Source organism: Toxotes jaculatrix, chromosome 15 (genome assembly GCF_017976425.1).
Source record: "Toxotes jaculatrix isolate fToxJac2 chromosome 15, fToxJac2.pri, whole genome shotgun sequence".
Taxonomy (NCBI): domain Eukaryota; kingdom Metazoa; phylum Chordata; class Actinopteri; family Toxotidae; genus Toxotes; species Toxotes jaculatrix.
The window spans coordinates 16,069,342-16,088,150 of NC_054408.1; the positions used below are offsets into that span (position 1 = coordinate 16,069,342).

The window sequence follows — 18,809 nt, forward strand, 5'->3', positions numbered from 1 at the left end:
CAATTGCAGTGTTTCTTGTGTTTTCTGTATTTGGCTTTAATTTTTTTGAATGCCTGTTTTCTCAAGCCTCTGCATGTATAAGTCTGAATAATCTGTATAAGTACATCCATATATAACATATTGGATATATGTTTCTCAGCAATCTTATTCATGAATATTCCCACTTTGTCTGTTTTCTCCTTACCCAACTTCCCAAACTGCCTTTGCAGAGAGTAGGACTCGTCCTCCGTTGCCCTTCCAGCAGTAATGACTCTGATTTATATAGCCTATTTTTCTTTTTACAAGCTTTTTCCAAACTCTTTGTTAGCCATGGTTTTCCCCTTTTTCATGGAATTTTGTCTTATTTCTTTAAGGGGACAGTGTCGATCATAGAATGTCAAAAATGTATCTAAAAATGCATTATATGAGTCATTTGTGTCCTCTACATAAACTTCCTGCCAATGATGATTTATAAGTTCTTCTTTAAAAGCTTTGATTGCTTCTGGCGATTTTAATCTGACTAAATTACAAATCTGCCTTTTTGTTCTTGTCTTTAGCTTATTCATTTCTAATACTGCAAAAACTGGTAAATGATCACTTACATCAGTCACAAAGAGTCCACTTTTTATCTTCCCATTAGTTATATTTACAAAAATATTATCAATTAATGTTGCACTGTCCGTGGTTATTCTGCTAGGCTTTAAAATTAATGGATAGAAACTCAAACTGAACATAGTATTAACAAATTCTGCAGTTTTCATATGATCACTTGATTTCAACAAGTCAATATTAAAGTCACCACAAACCAAAATCACGTTGTCATTATGTTTTTCGTATAACTCAGAAATCTTCTTATTAAATTGGTCGATACAGGATCCAGGAGATCTATAAATACAACTAATATTTTCTTAAATCTTTCCACCTTAATTTCAATGGTTAGACATTCCATCAAATTGTCAGTAACAGCTGTCATATTTAAAATCAGACATCACAAACAGGGCAACACCCTCTCCCCTTTTGTTGGCCCTGTTTTGTACAAACATTTCACAGCCCTCTAATCCATTCTGCAATTCTTTATCATCACTCAGCCAAGTGTCTGAAACTGCTACTACACTAAATTTTTGCTGAAGCTGCTAAAGATAATCTTTTATTTTGAAGAAGTTACTATAAAGACTCCTACTACTAAAGTGGATCAGTGAAAAACCCTTAAATTCAAAACTAAACGTATCTTCAGAATCATACTCACAGTTCATATTTATATTCTGGTAGAAGTGGGTCTCTGGATCAATGTCATTTTCTATCTCAGCTTTGGCCTGTTCTGGTGTACCATTCAGTCTTATCATTACTTTACAGTTTCTTGTCCAAGTGTCTTGAATTCGCCTCTCCTTCTTCAGAATTCTTGCTTGTCGTGCAATTTCAACATTTCTCCTTGTGAGATGTTCATTTACATATACTCCTGTACCCTTCAGGTTTTTTTTGCAAACTTTAGCACTTCAATTTTATGTTTTCTACTCACAAAGCGAATGACAATGTTTGGTCTTTTGCTTTGGTTTTTTGATATGGTGTAACAACCCGTTATATTTTTACTTGCTAAAGGGATGTCTTTGTTGTTAAAAAAACTGGATAACTTGCTGTTCAAGTGAGCTCAGTTCACCTCTTGGTGCATCCTCCCCCGCTTTGTCACCTGCTATGATCCGTGCATAAGTACGATGGGTCGTCTCAAGGCCAGATATCACCAAATCATCCATCCTTGTGTATTGTTCCAAATCTTCCACTTCTCTTTCTAGCTCTTCAGTCTTCTTGTCTTTTTCTTTGATCACAGTGTTCAGTTGTCGCACTTCCTCAATTAAATCCAGTAGGCCCATCTGTTGTTTCACCACCAATCCAGTAATGCTGGTTGCCAAGCACAGGACATGAAAAGTGCTAAAAACTACAAAATAGCAGAAAATGCTACTTCAAGTTTAAACTTCACTTTCTTGTAAAGTTAAAAAACTTTGCAGAGAGCTTAGATGTCAAACTCTTTTCATGATATTTGAAGGATTGTTCAAGCTGACCAGCACAGTGTGTCTAACCAGCAGCCATCTTGTCTAACCAGCAACACATGGAACACAACTCCTATTATATTTGACAATCACAGCATACTCCAAGACACTGGATGAACGACAAACACTGAAAAAAATGCAGAAACTAGAAGCTTCTTTTACTGTGTTGGACCAGTCTTAGCCTTATTGGGGCCCTGGGTGAGATTCTGCTTTGGGGGAGCCCCACATCTTGATAATCCAATCTTTGTTCCTCCTTTGTTATATTGATATCATTCTTGCACAATGCTAATAAGCAATTCCTTATGGACAACAATGAAGTGAAAATGATAGAGTTTGAACTCTGTGTCACCTGCAACTGTGTGACATGTTCCTGTCCTTAGGAACATGTCTGTCTCTGTGGGTTTTGCTACTTTGCATGCCAATTGCAGTGTTTCTTGTGTTTTCTGTATTTGGCTTTAATTTCTTTGAATGCCTGTTTTCTCAAGCCTCTGCATGTATAAGTCTGAATAATCTGTATAAGCACGTCCATGTACAACAAATTGGATATATGTTTCTCAGCAATCTTGTTAATGAATATTCCCACTTTGTCTGTTTTCTCCTTACACAACTTCCCAAACTGCCTTTGCAGAGCGTAGGACTCGTCCTCCGTTGCCCTTCCAGCACTAATGACTCTGATTTCCTCATGCTAATGGTGTGTCTGAGCCTCGGCCCCTGCTGGGACCACCAGCCTACTTCTTGTGGTCGCGGCTTGGCCCCGGGGCGAAGAGGACCACAAACCAGCAGAGACAGAGGAGAGTGAGAAAGGGCGAAAGAGGGTTGCGGTTTGATTCATGTAGTATCTACCCTCAGACAGATTGGCCTCCTCAGGCTAAAAAGACCTGTGGATAAAAGAGGGTGTCACTGAACCGTGCGTGTGTGTGGCTCACTGAGTGTGACATCCAAAATTGGCGCCAGCAGCAGATTTAAACAATAACACCTCGCTGTTTGACCTTACTCACAAAACCAACAGTACATCTACAAGATTAGTGTGTGGGTGTGTTTGTGTGTGTGTCTGCGCATGTTCATGTGTATAACTCCACACCAGCATCTAAATGCTGAGTCTGGATGCTTGTGTGTGCATGTGTGTGTTTCGTGGGAGGCTGGGGAGGTTGGGGGTGGCAATGATGATGAGCAACACTACAGGGGAGAATAAGCTCTCATTACCCACAACTCCCTGATGCTGCACTGCGCCGGTGAGCGCGACTAGATTCGTCCCATGGGCAGAAATGAGTGGAGTCACTCACTCGATTTATTAGACCACCCCAAACTCCCTTGCCCTCTGCCTCCCCTGCTGCTATCACCCTGTCTTCCTGCTTCCTTCCATCCCTCTGTGTCTTCTCACTCTCAGCTACCTGCTGTCTTCCATATGTCCTAAACCCTCTTCATGAATTACACAGTATGAGAGTGGTATCAATCTTTTCATCTAACTTTTAGGCAAAGAAATGTAATAAGCAGATGTTATACAATTTCAAACAATTTATTTAATTAAAGAACAATATTAGCAGCATTTAGACACATAATGGTGGCAGTGTCCAACATGTCTCTGAGGTGATGAGTCTAACCTTACCTTCTGTTTAGATCGAGGTTTTCCACTGATTCATCTTCTTCCACACATCCAACCTCTCCCTTATCTTTATGCATTCTATTGATCCATCCCTCTCTTCTTTTCTGTGATTTTGCTCTCTATTCTCCTCTTTTTTTATCCCCTGTTACTCCCTGTGTCCCACATGCCTATTTCTATCTACTTTCTCTCCATCTGGGTAGCAGTGAAATATCCATCAATCAGAGAGAAGAAGTGCTGTTGAAATCCCGTGCCTCCCATCACAGCCCCTTGTCTCACTGTGTTTGCATACAAACATAATTCAGCCTGCTAACATGTCAGTGGCACAGTGAAGGATGCAGCACATAGCTATTTCTTATAACCTATTATGATTCAGGATTTATGCTTGATAAATATGGGAATGAGATACGCAACCTGCAGAGGCCTAAGGGAGGTTTGTTGAAATTCTATTGCAAATGACAGAATAGAAAAAAAATAATGGAATCCATGTTTCCTCTTATACTTGGGGTGAATATTGGTCCCCTGTTACTGTAAAAAATAAGGCACCACTGAGTCATTGTCTGTCACTGTTGGCATAAGTTGTTGAATCTGATCTCTAATGAGACATCCTGCAGTTTGTCAAGCTAAAGAAGAGTAAAAGTTATGTGTTACTGTAATTTATGTGTCAAAATGACTGTTTATTTAGATTGGCTGACAAACAACCTCCCAATTTCGGGGTGTTGTTAGAAATAAAAATTGATGAATTGTTATCTGGTACGAAATTTCTCCTCGTCTTTTTCAGAAAACATACACCCCTCACAGCTGGAGCCAACTCTCTGTTTCATTTTTTGATGTCCATGAATGGGTTTATCTGTGGAGAGGAGAAACAAACAAACAAAAAAACACACAGTTGTTACCAGAACACAGCAACTCCACAGTCATCTAATAAAAGGATTTGTGCGATTTGTTCGATGATACCTTAAAGCTGAAAAGCTTGATGTGCTTTATGGCTGCGACTCCCACTGATTGTACAGAGATCTCATTTCACACATGAACGTCTCTCTCTGCTGTGTGTGTGAGTGTGTGTCCATATACACTGTAGTTAGTGCCTTAACATTACACGTCTACTTGCCCCAGGCTAGATCACAGATAAAAGGAGGAGACTGGAAGAGATAGATAGCTGGAGAAAGTGGAGGACGAAGAGGAGAAAGTGATGCAGAAAGAGAAGCATTTCTTCACGTTATTCATTTATTCTGTTTTATCAATGACTCCTTCATTGCACTTACTGATGCAAAATATGTAGCACTGGTATCTGCTGTCTGCAAATTGGAAAAGTTTTGCCAAATTTCTTTTTGTGTTATTTTTACTTGGTTTTACAGTGAAAAAAACTTCACCTTAGATATTGATATTAACAAGATCAACAATGATAGAAATAAAGCAAATTCATGAAGAATCCAATCAAAGTGTCTCATTAGACTGAGCTCAAGTTAAAGCCTTTCCACTATGTAATACTGATCAGTTCTACAATGCATATTGTACCAAACTCCAATATACCTATTGGAGATTAAAAAATTAAAAAAAATGAATCCCCAAGTATTGATTTGCATGCTGCTGCACTGTAACAGAGACAGCCACTTGGTACCTGCAGGCCCTCTGGGTGCTTGGGGCTAGATTTATCACCACTGGGGCCCTCTGATGATGAGGCCGTTTAGTGGGGGTCCCTGTGGCCCTCCACTGATTAGCGCCAAACATCTTCCCTAATAACCTTAACAAGAACAACGCCTCAGGACGACATGCCGATGCATACAGGCGAGTGTCTGCGCACACGCTCACACACACACACACACACAGACAGACGCCTCCTTGGAGATAGAGAAAAGAGCTTAGGGCTACCCATCCTCCTCTCCTTCTCCTCAAAGTCACCCCACTCTCCTCTGCTCCATCTATAACTTGGCATCTCTCACTATTTCTGGGCTGAGACCCCCCCACCCACCTTGCATCTTCTCTGCTGCCTCCCACCACTTCCCTCAGAACAAACACATATGCACCAAATTGAGTTGGTTATGGTTCAAGAGTCCCACCACCCCACATAAAGTTCCTCTTAGCATCAATATGAAATAAAACAATAGGAATATGAATACACGCTGGAGTGTAAGGAAGCCCTCTCCTCTGGGGATAAAGAGGTAAGGAATGAAATTTATGATGCTTTGAGAGGCCATGGGGGTGATTTTATAGACAGGATCTGCCTCTGTGGATTATTTCCTCATGATAGTTTACATATTTGTGTGCTATGAGACTGACAGCATGCTCAGAAATACGGACTACTCACCTCCTCACATGCACACTGCATACAAAAATCTGTGAAAGACTAAAAGGAAGGGAAAACAAATTAACCCTTTCATGCATGAATTATGAACACCTCAGTTATGATTTTTTTTCCAGTGTTTTTATCCCTCTTTAGGCATGAAAAAAAAATACAACTGAAATTTTGTTTATGAACCTTTTTGTCGTGGAGTTACAAACATGTCCATTCTGCGTGAAAACTATCATATAAAAACATTTTTAATGTTACTAATCTGATGTTTTCTCACAACATTGTCTGCGCGGTGTACAAATGTTCTGTCTCCCCTCTGATTTGATATTGTCCTCTCACATAATAATGTCCTGCTCATCTCCACTTCACATCCATCTTGTATGGCAATTGGCAAAGCATTCAGCACACAAGACACTGCATGCAGACATGCTTATTTTTTGTGTGCATGAAGCATAATGGCACCTGTTGGTATTTTTTGCTTTGGTGCACAAGCATCCACCGTGTTGGCTGATATGAAACCATAACAATAAAGCCCATGCATATACAAGAGAACAGCTTTTGAATAGCTGTCCACTGTAGTGACCACTATGCATGAAAGGGTTAAAATATCTGTTCAATGATATATCATGTAAAATTAAGAAGTAAAATTCATGCAAAATGCAAATGATATGTGACCCACACATTATAACGTGACTTCATTTGCTGGCTTACCTTATCACTGAGCAAAAACAAGACATTTCTTTGTTGCCAATGGACATTTTTCTGAAGTCTCGCTACCTTTATGCTGCTTTCAAAGACTGTATGAAATATTGCGAGTCAAGGGTTCATTGGGCACCAATGACCCACAAAAGTGGACTCATGTCGCAATAAATTTTGATTTAAACAAATCTAATTATATCATTCTTCTATGGTAATGTGCTTGTCATTAAAGTCATTGCTAATGTCTGCATTATATTATTATTTTTTTTCATAGGATGATTCACCAGACCAGCTGCCGTTGGATTTCAGATATACATAGACTATGATAAATATTTTTACTATAACAAAAACAGTGTGGAGAGTTTTCACGCAGGTACTGACCATGCAATGGTAATGAAAATGCAGCTTCCATTGTCTGGCTTTTCTTGGTTCACTCTTGTACTATAACTCATAAATATCTAGACCAAAAATATACGTTGGCAATCATGTGTTATTCCTCTGTACCCCAGACACGTATATTCCGAAGACTTAGAGTCAAAAAAGAACATGGGCGCAACAGTGTCCACATCACTGAATGATTTACCGTGCCAGCCACAATTTTCATCATGATTGAACGTTTTACGAGGCGCAAGTGAAGGCAGCGTGAGAGTCCCGCCGTGACGTCACGTGGAGCCGTTGAGTCAGTCAGCTGAGGGAGGAACTCCGGCAACAGAAAGTCAACCAGGAAACCGAGGCTGCTAAACTGACCCACCGCCCCGGTCTGACGGCTAAACGGCGGTATTAACGTTAGGAATAACACAATATATCAGTACAGGATTTGTATTTGGTATTTAAGTTGTTATAAAGAAGCGACATGGCTTCCCTTTTCAAGAAGAAGACTGTCGATGGTAAGTTTGCTCTGAGTGAAAAGCTAGCTAACTTGTTTTTAGCCCGGCTGTGTTGTTCCATCTTAAATTAGCTTTCCACATTTAACCCGTTCTACCTGTTCTGGGACTGAGTCATTAGTCACATTGCTGGCTGAAGTCTACAACCTGACTTAATGTAGTTCAGGAGAACTGTTCGTGTTGTATATGGCTGGATCACAGTGAATCTCTGAACAACAACATTGTTGCTGAAATTGTGATCGTTAGCTGTCTGTTAATGTTAAGTCCATATAAGAGGAGTTGTCCTTTTCCTTTTTTTGTTACTCTAGAGCTACGGTTAAGTTTATTGTTTCCCAGTGACTGAATAGAAATCGGTAACACTAGCCCCAGTCATCATAAAATGTTAATAGGTCATGCCAAACAGATCTAACATTTGTTTGTTTATAACGTGTTCTATCACTGATTTTTAATTATACTGATCCAGTATCCATCCAGTAGCTACTCTTTATCACGCTGTGTTTCTCAGGAAGACATTAATCAGGCTACATTATTGTCCATTTGTGTTTGAGACTCTAAAGTGTCTGCCTTAATGTGCTGTGAAAAAATTAACCGCAATCTAATTACAAATGGTGAGATAAAATTGTGCCACGTAAGGGGAAGGCTCTCATGCTGTCATAATAGCTGGATGTGTTAAATTTAGTTAATAATTCACAGGTGTCAAAATTCTGAAAAGCCTTTCAATCTAAATATTTCAGTATTTTTCTCCAGGCTAGGTAATCAGCCTCGCAAGGTCAAAATGGAAAAACCCCAGCTTCTCTTTTGTCAGATTTGATGAATCAATTACTCTCTTTCAAATACTGATTGAATTCACTCATAGGGCTGGATTTCCAGAGGGAGGACAGACTAAACTTCACCTCTTTTGGTCCTCACAAAAACTTGGTTGTGTGGAGAAGTCCACAAAAATATCAGATTATATTATCTGCACATTTAAAAATAGAATCTGTTGGTAAAGACAAATCTTTTCACAGCACCGCCTACCTACTCCTCCCATCATTGTCAGTCCAGTTTCACTCATACCGATCATCAGCATACAGTACTCACTGTGCTGTGTTACCTCCACCTCCATGCCAAGCCACTGTCAGGTCTTCTCAGCAGTGATATTTCGCTGTCTCCCATCTCATTGTATTCTTAATTTCTCTTGCTCTCTGGACGTAGATTTTTCGTCGTTGCCCAGGGTTAGGTGGTTGAAGTGGTTTCTGGTTATTTGGCAAATGGAGATTGGGAGGGGGGGGGTTAGATCACACATATTTGTAGGATGATATCCCTCCCACTTTGAGACGTTGGCGGTGCGTCACCTTATACGTATACACGTGTCGTTCTCACAAGTGGTCCAACGCACTGACGTGTCTTGACCAAGTTCATCATCGCTGAACTTTTCTTTTTTTTTCCAAAAAGGGATGTTTCCTATTATATAGCAGCTTATGAATGTAGAGCTGACTCAGTTGCTTAAAAAAGTACTCTTCTTTTTGTTTTTGTATTTTTTCTAATATCTAATAGTGTTTAGCTCTGCACATTCTCCCAAGCAATCTCTTAGTTGTTCTGCAATTCTGTATACATCTATTGTCTCACTGTCCTGGAAGAGGGACCAACAACTTTGTTGTTCTTGCTGAGGTTTCTTCCTTTTTTTTTTCCCTCCCTGTTAAAATCTTTTTTGGGTGACTTATTTAAGGATATAGGGTGGTGTATGCTGGGCAGATTGTGAAACCCTTTGAGGCAAATGTGTAATTTGAGATTCTGACTTTATTTTAGGTTTGATTAATTAATTGATCTATGTATTTATTTATTCTGAATTGCCACTTTATTTAATGCTTAAGCATTCATGTCAATGTAAAAGGGCTAAAGGGTGCTTTATATTTGAACATTGAGAAGTACCTCAAAATTCAGACTGAACCTATGCTATTTATTCTGTTAATCAGAACCAAGTCGAAACTAGAGTGTTAAAAATGGCTTAACGGTTGCTGTATTTGCTTTCTTTCTTGATATCCTGAAGCTGTGTGTGTGTGTGAGAGAGACACAGATTGCTTGGGTTGTCCCTCAGAAGCCATGGATGAATATGTGACTTCAGGGTCACACACTATCTCACATGATGCCACTTTGTGTTTGTGTGGGTGGTTCAGAGCTGACTCAATATTGGTGTGAGCTGTCCAAGCACTTTCACAGTTGGCAGTACGCTCACAGTACGCTCACAGCGTGCTGCTGATTACTCTGTGGTATTTTGTGTGCATGTGGGCGCACACTCAAACATGCTCACTCTGTTAAAGAGGAGATGTTTCAGATTTCTTCCATGCAGCTGACCTAGACCCAGCCCTTTTTAACTACATTGCACAAGAAATGTCGTGGCATCCAAATTGAAAATGAACTTTATCACCTTCAGTGGTCTGTATTTCCCCACTGCACATGCAGCATGCTGAAAATACCGTCTGAGAAAGAAGAAACAGTTGAGGGTGTTTTGCTTTTAAAGCACACAGAATTGGAAAAAACATGGTACTCTACAGTCCACATTCTTTCTGCTGGTCTTTACACACGCTCTCTCTTCAGCTGTCTGCTCATGATTGTACAGACTATGCCAGTCATGAGTGATGCCAGAATTCAAGATGAGAGTTGTCTTACTATCACTTCATATAGTGGCATTTTTTTTTTACACCACAGACTGAGGGAAGGGGTTAAACGGGGTGAATTTTGACAAATTTGTTTTATCTTGACTTTTTGCCCAAAATACAAGTGATGTGAAATTGTACATATTTGATAGACTGAAAAGTGCAAGTTCATCCAAGTTATCACATCAAGCGATCATCGGGTGTGTATTTGCATTTTGGCACTGAGAAAAATAATTAATTGATCTGTCCTCTCCATTGTCTCTCTCTCTCTCTCTCTCTCCCTCTCCCTCCTTCTCTCCCTCCTTCTCTCCCTTTCCCTCCAAAGACATAATCAGGGAACAGTCTAAGGAGTTGCGTGGCACTCAGAGACAGATCACCAGGGACAGAGCAGCGCTGGAGAAACAAGAGAAACAAATGGTGGGATCACACACCGACACACACATGGACACACTCTGTTTTGGGAGCAAAATAACCCTACACAAGGCATCTTCCATAGATTTCTACATATTGCATCAATGCTTTGTTGAGAGCCCCCTGCTCTCTCAACACAGACGCACTACATCCATTTCCTACAATCTGAAATTGAACCGGATTGGCTAATGGGCCTAAAAGAATAGATAGATCTGGTGCGGTGGCTTTGCTGCGGGCAAGTGAGACCCCTCTCTATTACACTCATACACTCATACGCCATTACACGATAAGGCTGTATTCGCAGACGCACACATTTCCTCTCTCTCAAAGATGAAAGAAGCCAGCTGTGTTCTCTCCCCTCTGTTGTATTAAGTAAATATCATACAGGACATAATTACCTCCCTGGGGAACCACATTTTTATTCCTCATTAATGGTTTCCGCTAATTAGTCTACTGTTTTGTTTTTTTTTTAAGCTTTTTTGCACTCTCTTGAATAAAAGATACTTTTGCTAAGAAATGGAAATGACCTATATTTGCAGTTTAGCACAATCACGACTGTCTGTTGCCCCCCACCATGCACACTTTCAGTGCATGTGCACACTCACACATTCACATGCACGTACTGCTTAACAATGACATGGAGCAGAGATTATCCCCCAGAGATCAAAGTACTTTTAAAATCAAGTTGTTCATTTTCCATGCATTTTTATAGGACTTAATAAATTAGAAGGAAAATGAAAAAGAGAAAAGGCACGTCATGAAGGTTCACTTTCAGGAAATTAGGGCATGCATAAGTTCTTTTCCAGCTGGCACAAAGAATTAATGCCCATTATTAAATCTGAAACTTAGGCCTTAAAAAGTTGAGACTTTTCACAATGCATGGAGGTTTTATTAATCACAGTTGGACTTGATGTTGCTTCACACTTTGAACTCATTTCAGTAACTGGGGTCAATTAAAATATCCAGTTTCTTTTTCTTTATCTTCGTTGTTAAGCTGATTTTTGGGAAATTAGATTGTGTAGAAAACAATGAATTTGGCTTCCTGAAACACACTGGAAAAAATATGTCATTGAAAAAAAAAAGAAAAGTACAACACAATGACCATATGTCCAGAGACATCTTTAGCATTTTGGCCCTTGTTAACATGCACAGATTCCCAGTTACTACCAGGCAAAGCCAAACAGCCTCCCAGTTGTTTTCGACTTTCGCACATAGGAGAGCGCTCTCTATCCATCACCCCCCTCCGCCTCCACCCTTCCTTTTCCGACAGGGCAGCAAATAAGCTTCTCATCAGCATCAGCCCCACTGCTCTCATCTGTGTCTCCCCATTAACACATTCATAGTTTTTCAGATGACAGTGAGTTGACATTGTTATTGTTACCATGTGCCTTTCTTCCTCACACAGCTCTAATTTTTTTCTCTACTTTGCATTAATTTGTTTTTTCTTTTCTTCACAAGCAGGCAAATACAGACTTAGGCTAACACACCTGTTCTGTGTGTGTGTGTGCAAGAGAGAGAGAGAGCCAGAATGTCTGTTGCTTTTGCAACAGACATTCAGACATTAATAATTAATTGTTATTTCCTGAAGAGGATGCTTTTAGTGCACACCCAAGAAATAAACAAGACATGGAGCTGGAGCTGTTGTACGTAGCAGTGCTGAGAGGCCTGGCTAGCTTACTGTAACCTGGAGCTCCGCTCTTTTCTCTTGGGATGCTCACACACATTCATGCCCACACACAGGATCCTTGTGGGCATCAGTATATTTTCTGATGTTTACCAAAGCTAAAAGCTTGTATTTGCTTGCCAATGAGTAACATTTGATCCGGACGACTGTGTTTACTATATCTATATTTGCAAACACACTGGTCTCCAGGGAGCATTGTGAATATGCTTCTTTATCCTGTGTGTGTGTGTGTGTGTGTGTGTATTCCTAATGTAAGGTGTGTAAGAAGAAGATATTCTGATTAATGTTGAGTGGACAAAAAAAGTATGCGTTGATACGCTACCAAAAATAGAAGCTTCTCTGCCAAGTGATGAATGTGCAAAAGGCTCCATCTTCCATCCATACTGGTTTTCCAAGAACTCAGTGTATATTCTGACATGGTAAAGCATGTCGCGTTGCTGAAACAGACCATCAGAATTGGTGGCGCTCACTGACTTTGGATTGAAATTTCTCTGTTTTGGAAATGAGTTGCTCTTCTATGGCTAATCTGCAATTTGGTATTCCTGTAGGGGTTGGTCCTAAACCCTCTGTTGTTCCTAATTTATGTGCATGTAGACAGGAACATTATCTTAAAATGAAATTCTTATTGCTGCAGTTAGGCAGATGACTTACTTATCCAGAACACCAGGAGATTCAAGCACCCTCGATAGCCTGAGTGGATTTGTTCCAGATAACTGAAGTATATGTGAATTTTGGCTCAATCTCCCTGCTGCCTTTTCTGTCATACCATATCTTTCTGTCATGAGGAAAATGGACTCCATTCTTACAGTTTTCATTAAGATTTTGTGCATACTTACATTCATTTGCTAAATTTGCTTCGTGACATTACTGAAATTGACAAAATTCAGACTAAATGTATAAGTCTTAAAAGTGTCAGGGAAGTGCACTTAGTGCTGAAATTCTAATCTTTCCCTCTCCAGGAGGCAGAGATCAAGAAAATGGCAAAGAGCGGTAACCGGGAGGCATGTAAGATCCTCGCCAAGCAGCTGGTCCAACTGAGGAAGCAGAAAAACCGGACATATGCCGTCAGCTCTAAGGTCACCTCCATGTCCACGCAGACAAAGGTCATGAACTCCCAAATGAAGATGGCCGGTGCCATGTCCACCACCGCCAAGGTAAACTCCTAGACCCTGTCATTCAATTCAGCTGGTCTCAGGTCAGGTTTTAAAATATTTAATATGTGTTGAGATGGCGAGTTTACTTCAGTTAGTAAGAAGAAAGGGCTGCACTGTTAACAACAAGCATGAAATAATAATTATTAACGTGTGTCTGTGTTAAGATATTATTACAAATGGATATATTAAGAGTGGACAGCCAGATTTCCTTTGTTAGGTTTTACCCACACTTCGATGAATACTTAAATGGCCATTCAGATCCATTATATTCACTTTGTAAGTTAGGTGTGTTTCTGTTTTGAACATGAACTAGTTTCATTGTTTACTTGTATCAATATTTCAGTGTTGTAATTAAAGTATTAATGTGGGGTCTGTTCATGTTTAAAAAGCAAGTCTTGTAGCGTCGTTGTTAATGAAGTGTGAAAGGTAGTAATTGGCCAGGAGCGATGTGCTATACAGAGTCGTACTTAGCAAACACAGACAGGTCAAATATAATCAGGCTTCAGCTTAATGGAGTGTGATGAGGTGGGTGTGTGGCTGCGACTGTGGGAGAGAAAATGTGTTAATTGTTTTATGTCAGATGTTTCCTAGAAAAGAAAGAGTTGCAGCTTCAATTCAGTTTTTTTTTTCAGTGAATAGTGCAGCACTTTCCATCCACATCATTGGAAACTATGAGTTAGCATGGTTTGGAGCAGTATGTCAACCACAGGAAAGTGGGAACAGGGATATACATTATCTGTTTGCATCGAGCTCAGCTGTGAAAGTAGGCCAAGTTCGTGCTGATCTTTCACAGGAAGGAAGGAGATGCATAATTTGTGAGTTAGACTGTTTTGTTTTAGTATTTATACTATCTGAATGTGCTAATATATGCAGAGCAGGTTTTCAAGAGCCCCTGTTTCAACCCTGCTAATATTTTCATGGGACACTGATTTATAGCAAGTGAATCATCAGAAATTTGCTTCCTGGGAAAAAAAAAAAGGAAATTTACCCTGAGTATTTTTGTAAGAATAAAAGTCCACTATATGAAGACCAAATGAGTCAAACTTTAAATTTAGCTCATGTTAATTTTTTGCACATATTTGTATCACCCTCCTGTGTACACAGGATACAAATTACGGGTATTACGAGATAAAAATTCCAGCACAATGTCAGGTCTGAAGCTAAAGACCTTAAGATTTATTCTCTAACCTTTTATCATATCAACAGACAATGCAAGCAGTGAATAAAAAGATGGATCCACAGAAGACCCTGAAGACCATGCAGGACTTCCAGAAGGAGAACATGAAGATGGGCATGACCGAAGACATGAGTAAGGACACACATGCACGCACACAAGGCGTTCTGGTATTTACAGGCTTGTAAAACCAGATTGTTTGGATATGTATGAGTGGTGTGAGAAGTGCCGTGTGTTGTAATCTGAGGTGGGAAAGAGAAATTTGAAATATGATTTTAACAATTTTGATATAATAACCTTTTAATTTCAAGTATACATTACAAAACACAAGCATGCACAAATACATATATTGACTGGTTTGTAGGTAAAATTGCACTTTTTTGGTAAAAAAAAACTGTCAAAAGCTATCTCTCTCTAAACTCCAGACTGTGACTGATAATCAGTGTGTCTGACTAGCGCTTAATTGACCCGTCTGTCCTTATCTCTTCCCTGCCTGTCTCACTATCTGTCCAGTCAACGACACTTTGGATGAAATCTTTGATGAGTCTGGGGATGAGGAAGAATCTCAGGACATTGTCAACCAGGTTCTGGACGAGATCGGCATTGAGATCTCAGGAAAGGTAAGAAATTCAAAGCGAGAGAGAGGGAAAACATTGAAGTTAAAACATAAAGTTTTACTGCACGTTGAACAGTAAGCGCTCCACATGTCTTTTACTCGACTGTTAAAATGTATTCCAGCTGCCACATGGTGGGGCTAGCCTTCAGCTCTTCCAGCTCTCAGTACTGCAGTCTGTGTAACCGCCAGGCCGACCATCTGCTGTGTGTCTGGCTCCCCCTGGGGGGCTCCATGAGTTATTACCTCTCATAACACAACACACAAACCTACAAATTGTCCAATAAACGAGCCCACAGCTGGAGAGAACAGACAGGCAGGTTTCATAAAAACCTGCCAAACTTTTTTTTTTTTTTTTGTTTTTAGAGTGGGTAATTATTTCCTGCTAAATCACAATAAAAGACTGAGAAGATATTGTACCACACGCTTTCTTTGAAAAGCAAAACAATAAAGGCTTTCTCAACCAACCCTAAAGCTAAAAGGATGTTACAAGACTCATAAACTATGGTAGTTTGGAAGAAAGTAACTCAAGCAAATATGCAACCGTGTGTTTTTTGGCATGTTTTTTAGAATTATCCTTCAGTGTTTTTAAGAGGAAACAACAAACGGAGAAAAGGCTGCAGCTTTTCAGCAGATCTAAAGATCATTTCATGATAGTTTGAATTTAATTATGCCTTTTGGTGGCAAGTGTCAGACTGTTGTGACACTACCAGTCAAAAAGCCTAAGAGTTGCAGCACAGAAAATATTTGACTGTTAACTATTAACCAACAAATCTTTTGAAGATTAAAGAAAGTGGAAAGGTGAAGTCTTGCAACTTCACTTTTTTTTTCTTACAAAGGAAGATAAAATAAAAATGCTGCTTGTTTAACTAACACCCGCTTGCATTAAAGCTTAGGTGGGTTATAGTAATTTAAAGGGACGTCACACGTTATTTATGCAGTACGACTGTAACATGGAGTTAAACTAATACGTTTTCCATTGTAATTGACAGTAATTGTGATCAGTTTGATTTGGCTTTGGAGTGGCAGTACGCAGCTGTACACAGCAGCCAATTTTACAACAAGTACAGAGCTCTGTGATTGTGTGTGCATGTTAACTTTGAGTTGAGTGTGCCTGCTAATGGGATTTTTCTGCCCATGTGCATTTTTCCAGATGGTGAGAGCTCCAGCTGCAGGAAAGAGCGTCCCCGGCGCCGCCTCCTCCAAACAAGCCACCATCTCTGACGACGAGATCGAGAGACAGCTCCGAGCTCTGGGAGTGGACTAATTGTCATCTCTGTATTAATGTTCACATTCTAGACCCGTGTAACATTAATACTCATTGATAAAGACTCTGTCAGACATATTGGTTTTGTCTACATGCTACAGGTGTAACAAAGGGTGCACACTAACACATACACACACACACACATTAAGATGTACATTAACACATACATACGCTCACATTCTTCAGCAGGTTGCCTTACAGATCATGAAGGCAAAACATCTGATCCATGTATGCAAAAATAATATTTATTACGACATCAGAGTGGCCACAGCCTGAAGGTGGACCAATATTAGATGCTTGACCTAAAGAACCACCTACACTCTTGTTTACCACCCATCTCTGTCTTTAAAAGGGCTACAGTGGAAATGTGACCTTGGATTTAGCTTTTTAACCATCTGATGTCTTGGTCAAACCTGAGTTAGTCATATAATGTATCAGCTTTTTCTTGACTGAAGATGGATGGTACATGGTAATTAAACAGAGAGGGGTTGTCAGTAAGCAAATGAATGAATTTTTCCTTCTTACACTGTTTACTTCGTATCTTCATCGCCAGTGGTTAATTTAAAACTCATCTGATTTATTTACTCTCTGAGGCAAACTATCCTAGTTAAAGCATTCTCTGAACAAGACTTATGTTATTTTGTGGGCAAAAGGCTGTTATTTGCCTTCTGTCATCCTGGGGTGTCAGAGGTGGGACACACACTTTACCTTGCAAGTGAAAGGGAGAAAATGCATCATCACACAGTCGCACATCATCTCTATCACCACACAAAGAAACAAACTGGTCAACTAGTTTATTAATTATCCTGTTTTTAAAATCTCTGGGTGCTTTACGATTGGTAGTGAAGAGAGACGTGCATGTGAAATGTGTAACGGACTCTGATGCCTTTGGGCTAAGTTAAGGCCTTTGCTTGCATGAGATGATGAGACTGATTGATTTGAAGGCAAGCGGGCTAGCATCTAATTAGCAAGTGGCAGTGCTGTACACATTATGAGACACAAATTGGGACTAATGAAAGACTGGCATATCAAAGAGTTTCGAATCGATTCTTTAATACTACTGAGTAATCAAACGAGTAGTTTTTTTTTTGGCTTATTGGTTGATGCTTGCTATCTGATTGTGTATCTTACACTGGACTTGGGATTTACACAGTGATTGTAGGATGGCACTGCTCCTGCAGTCCCTCTTCTCTTTCAGCTGCTGTGCAGTTACTCTCGTTTGTTATTTTAAGCTGCCTCACTCACACACACAAGCACACACACTACAACAACAAAAATGATGGAGGAGTTTGCTACAATGACACTGTGATCCAAGAGACATTTTCTGTTCGTCAGAGCTGAAGCTGATTCCTCCATACAGTGGTTTGTTAATATCAGCCAGCTTCAGACTTCGTGAGAGTGACATAGACATCTGCTCATATTCATGTAGTCTTTGTCTTTCTCTCTCTCTGGCCTTTGAGTTCCGTTCTGATTCCCTTTGCCAAAAGAAATTAAAAATGTTCTCATTCTTGCATGTATCTGACATGTTCAATTCACTTCAAAAAAAAAATAAAAATCAGTCTTTCTTCTTCTTTTGTGATTGTGAGCAGAAACGGTGTTTTAACAGATTATCACACTGAGTTCTGTTCCATTAGGAAATTCCCACTTTTTAAAAGATATATGTGTACTCATCTTTGTTTCCCTCTTTGTCATTGTAAAGTGACTCTGTATAGGGTGTATGGCTTTTATAAGGAATAAAGTTTCTTCAGGTACAGTTTAATGATTGTACATTTTTTGAAATTCTTTCTTAAGGGTTTCGCTTTAAAGGAACACTCCTTAAGCACAAATTATACACACTTAACATTTTTTTGCGGACAATATTCCATCCATGCTGTATATTTGTACAAGGGGAAAGAAATATGCAAAATCACCAGCATGGTCTTTTAAGACCAAGCCACTAGAACACACACTGACCACTGACTCAGATGAGCATTTTGCATTTACTTCCACAGAAATCTTAGTAATGATGCATCATGTGCAGGTTACATTATGCATTCAAATGTATGGAAAAAATGTTGATGATATCTTGTTTAAATTAAACTATGAACTGGCATGGATGCAATGCTCTCTGAACATATAAAAAGTGAACAAAAATATCAAAAGTACATTTTAAATTTAAGGGGTGTATCCTCCGAGAGAAGCAGTATTAAACTTTAGAGCATAACTTTCCTCTGTGCAGCTTCAGAAATTGTGGCGGCAGTCGATCAACCCCCTGCATTTATTTTCTTTGACAACACTCCAGTTAGACAGCTGTACATGAATCACAGTGGGAGCTGCTTGTTTCGGAATTAAGGTGTCCTCTGGCTTTATTCATGAATCCCCAGTGACCGCCCC

At 39.7% G+C, this 18,809-nt stretch overlaps 1 protein-coding gene across 1 annotated transcript; it reads left to right on the forward strand.

Moving 5' to 3' along the window:
- Positions 1–7,313: 7,313 nt before the first annotated feature.
- chmp2ba (charged multivesicular body protein 2Ba) lies at positions 7,314–18,195 on the forward strand. Its single transcript, XM_041057611.1, has 6 exons — positions 7,314–7,500; positions 10,459–10,550; positions 13,188–13,382; positions 14,589–14,691; positions 15,070–15,176; positions 16,323–18,195. The coding sequence occupies exons 1-6, from the start codon at positions 7,467–7,469 to the stop codon at positions 16,434–16,436; spliced, it is 645 nt and encodes a 214-aa protein (XP_040913545.1). The 5' UTR covers positions 7,314–7,466; the 3' UTR covers positions 16,437–18,195.
- Positions 18,196–18,809: the final 614 nt, after the last annotated feature.

What these genes read in the sequence shown, in the direction of transcription:
- chmp2ba (XM_041057611.1), top strand. Translation starts at nt 7,467, where the DNA reads ATGGCTTCCCTTTTCAAGAAGAAGACTGTCGATG. An exon ending in CAAGAAGAAGACTGTCGATG is followed by an intron (nt 7,501 to 10,458) that starts GTAAGTTTGCTC and finishes TTCCCTCCAAAG; the next exon opens with ACATAATCAGGGAACAGTCT. An exon ending in GGGCATGACCGAAGACATGA is followed by an intron (nt 14,692 to 15,069) that starts GTAAGGACACAC and finishes CTATCTGTCCAG; the next exon opens with TCAACGACACTTTGGATGAA.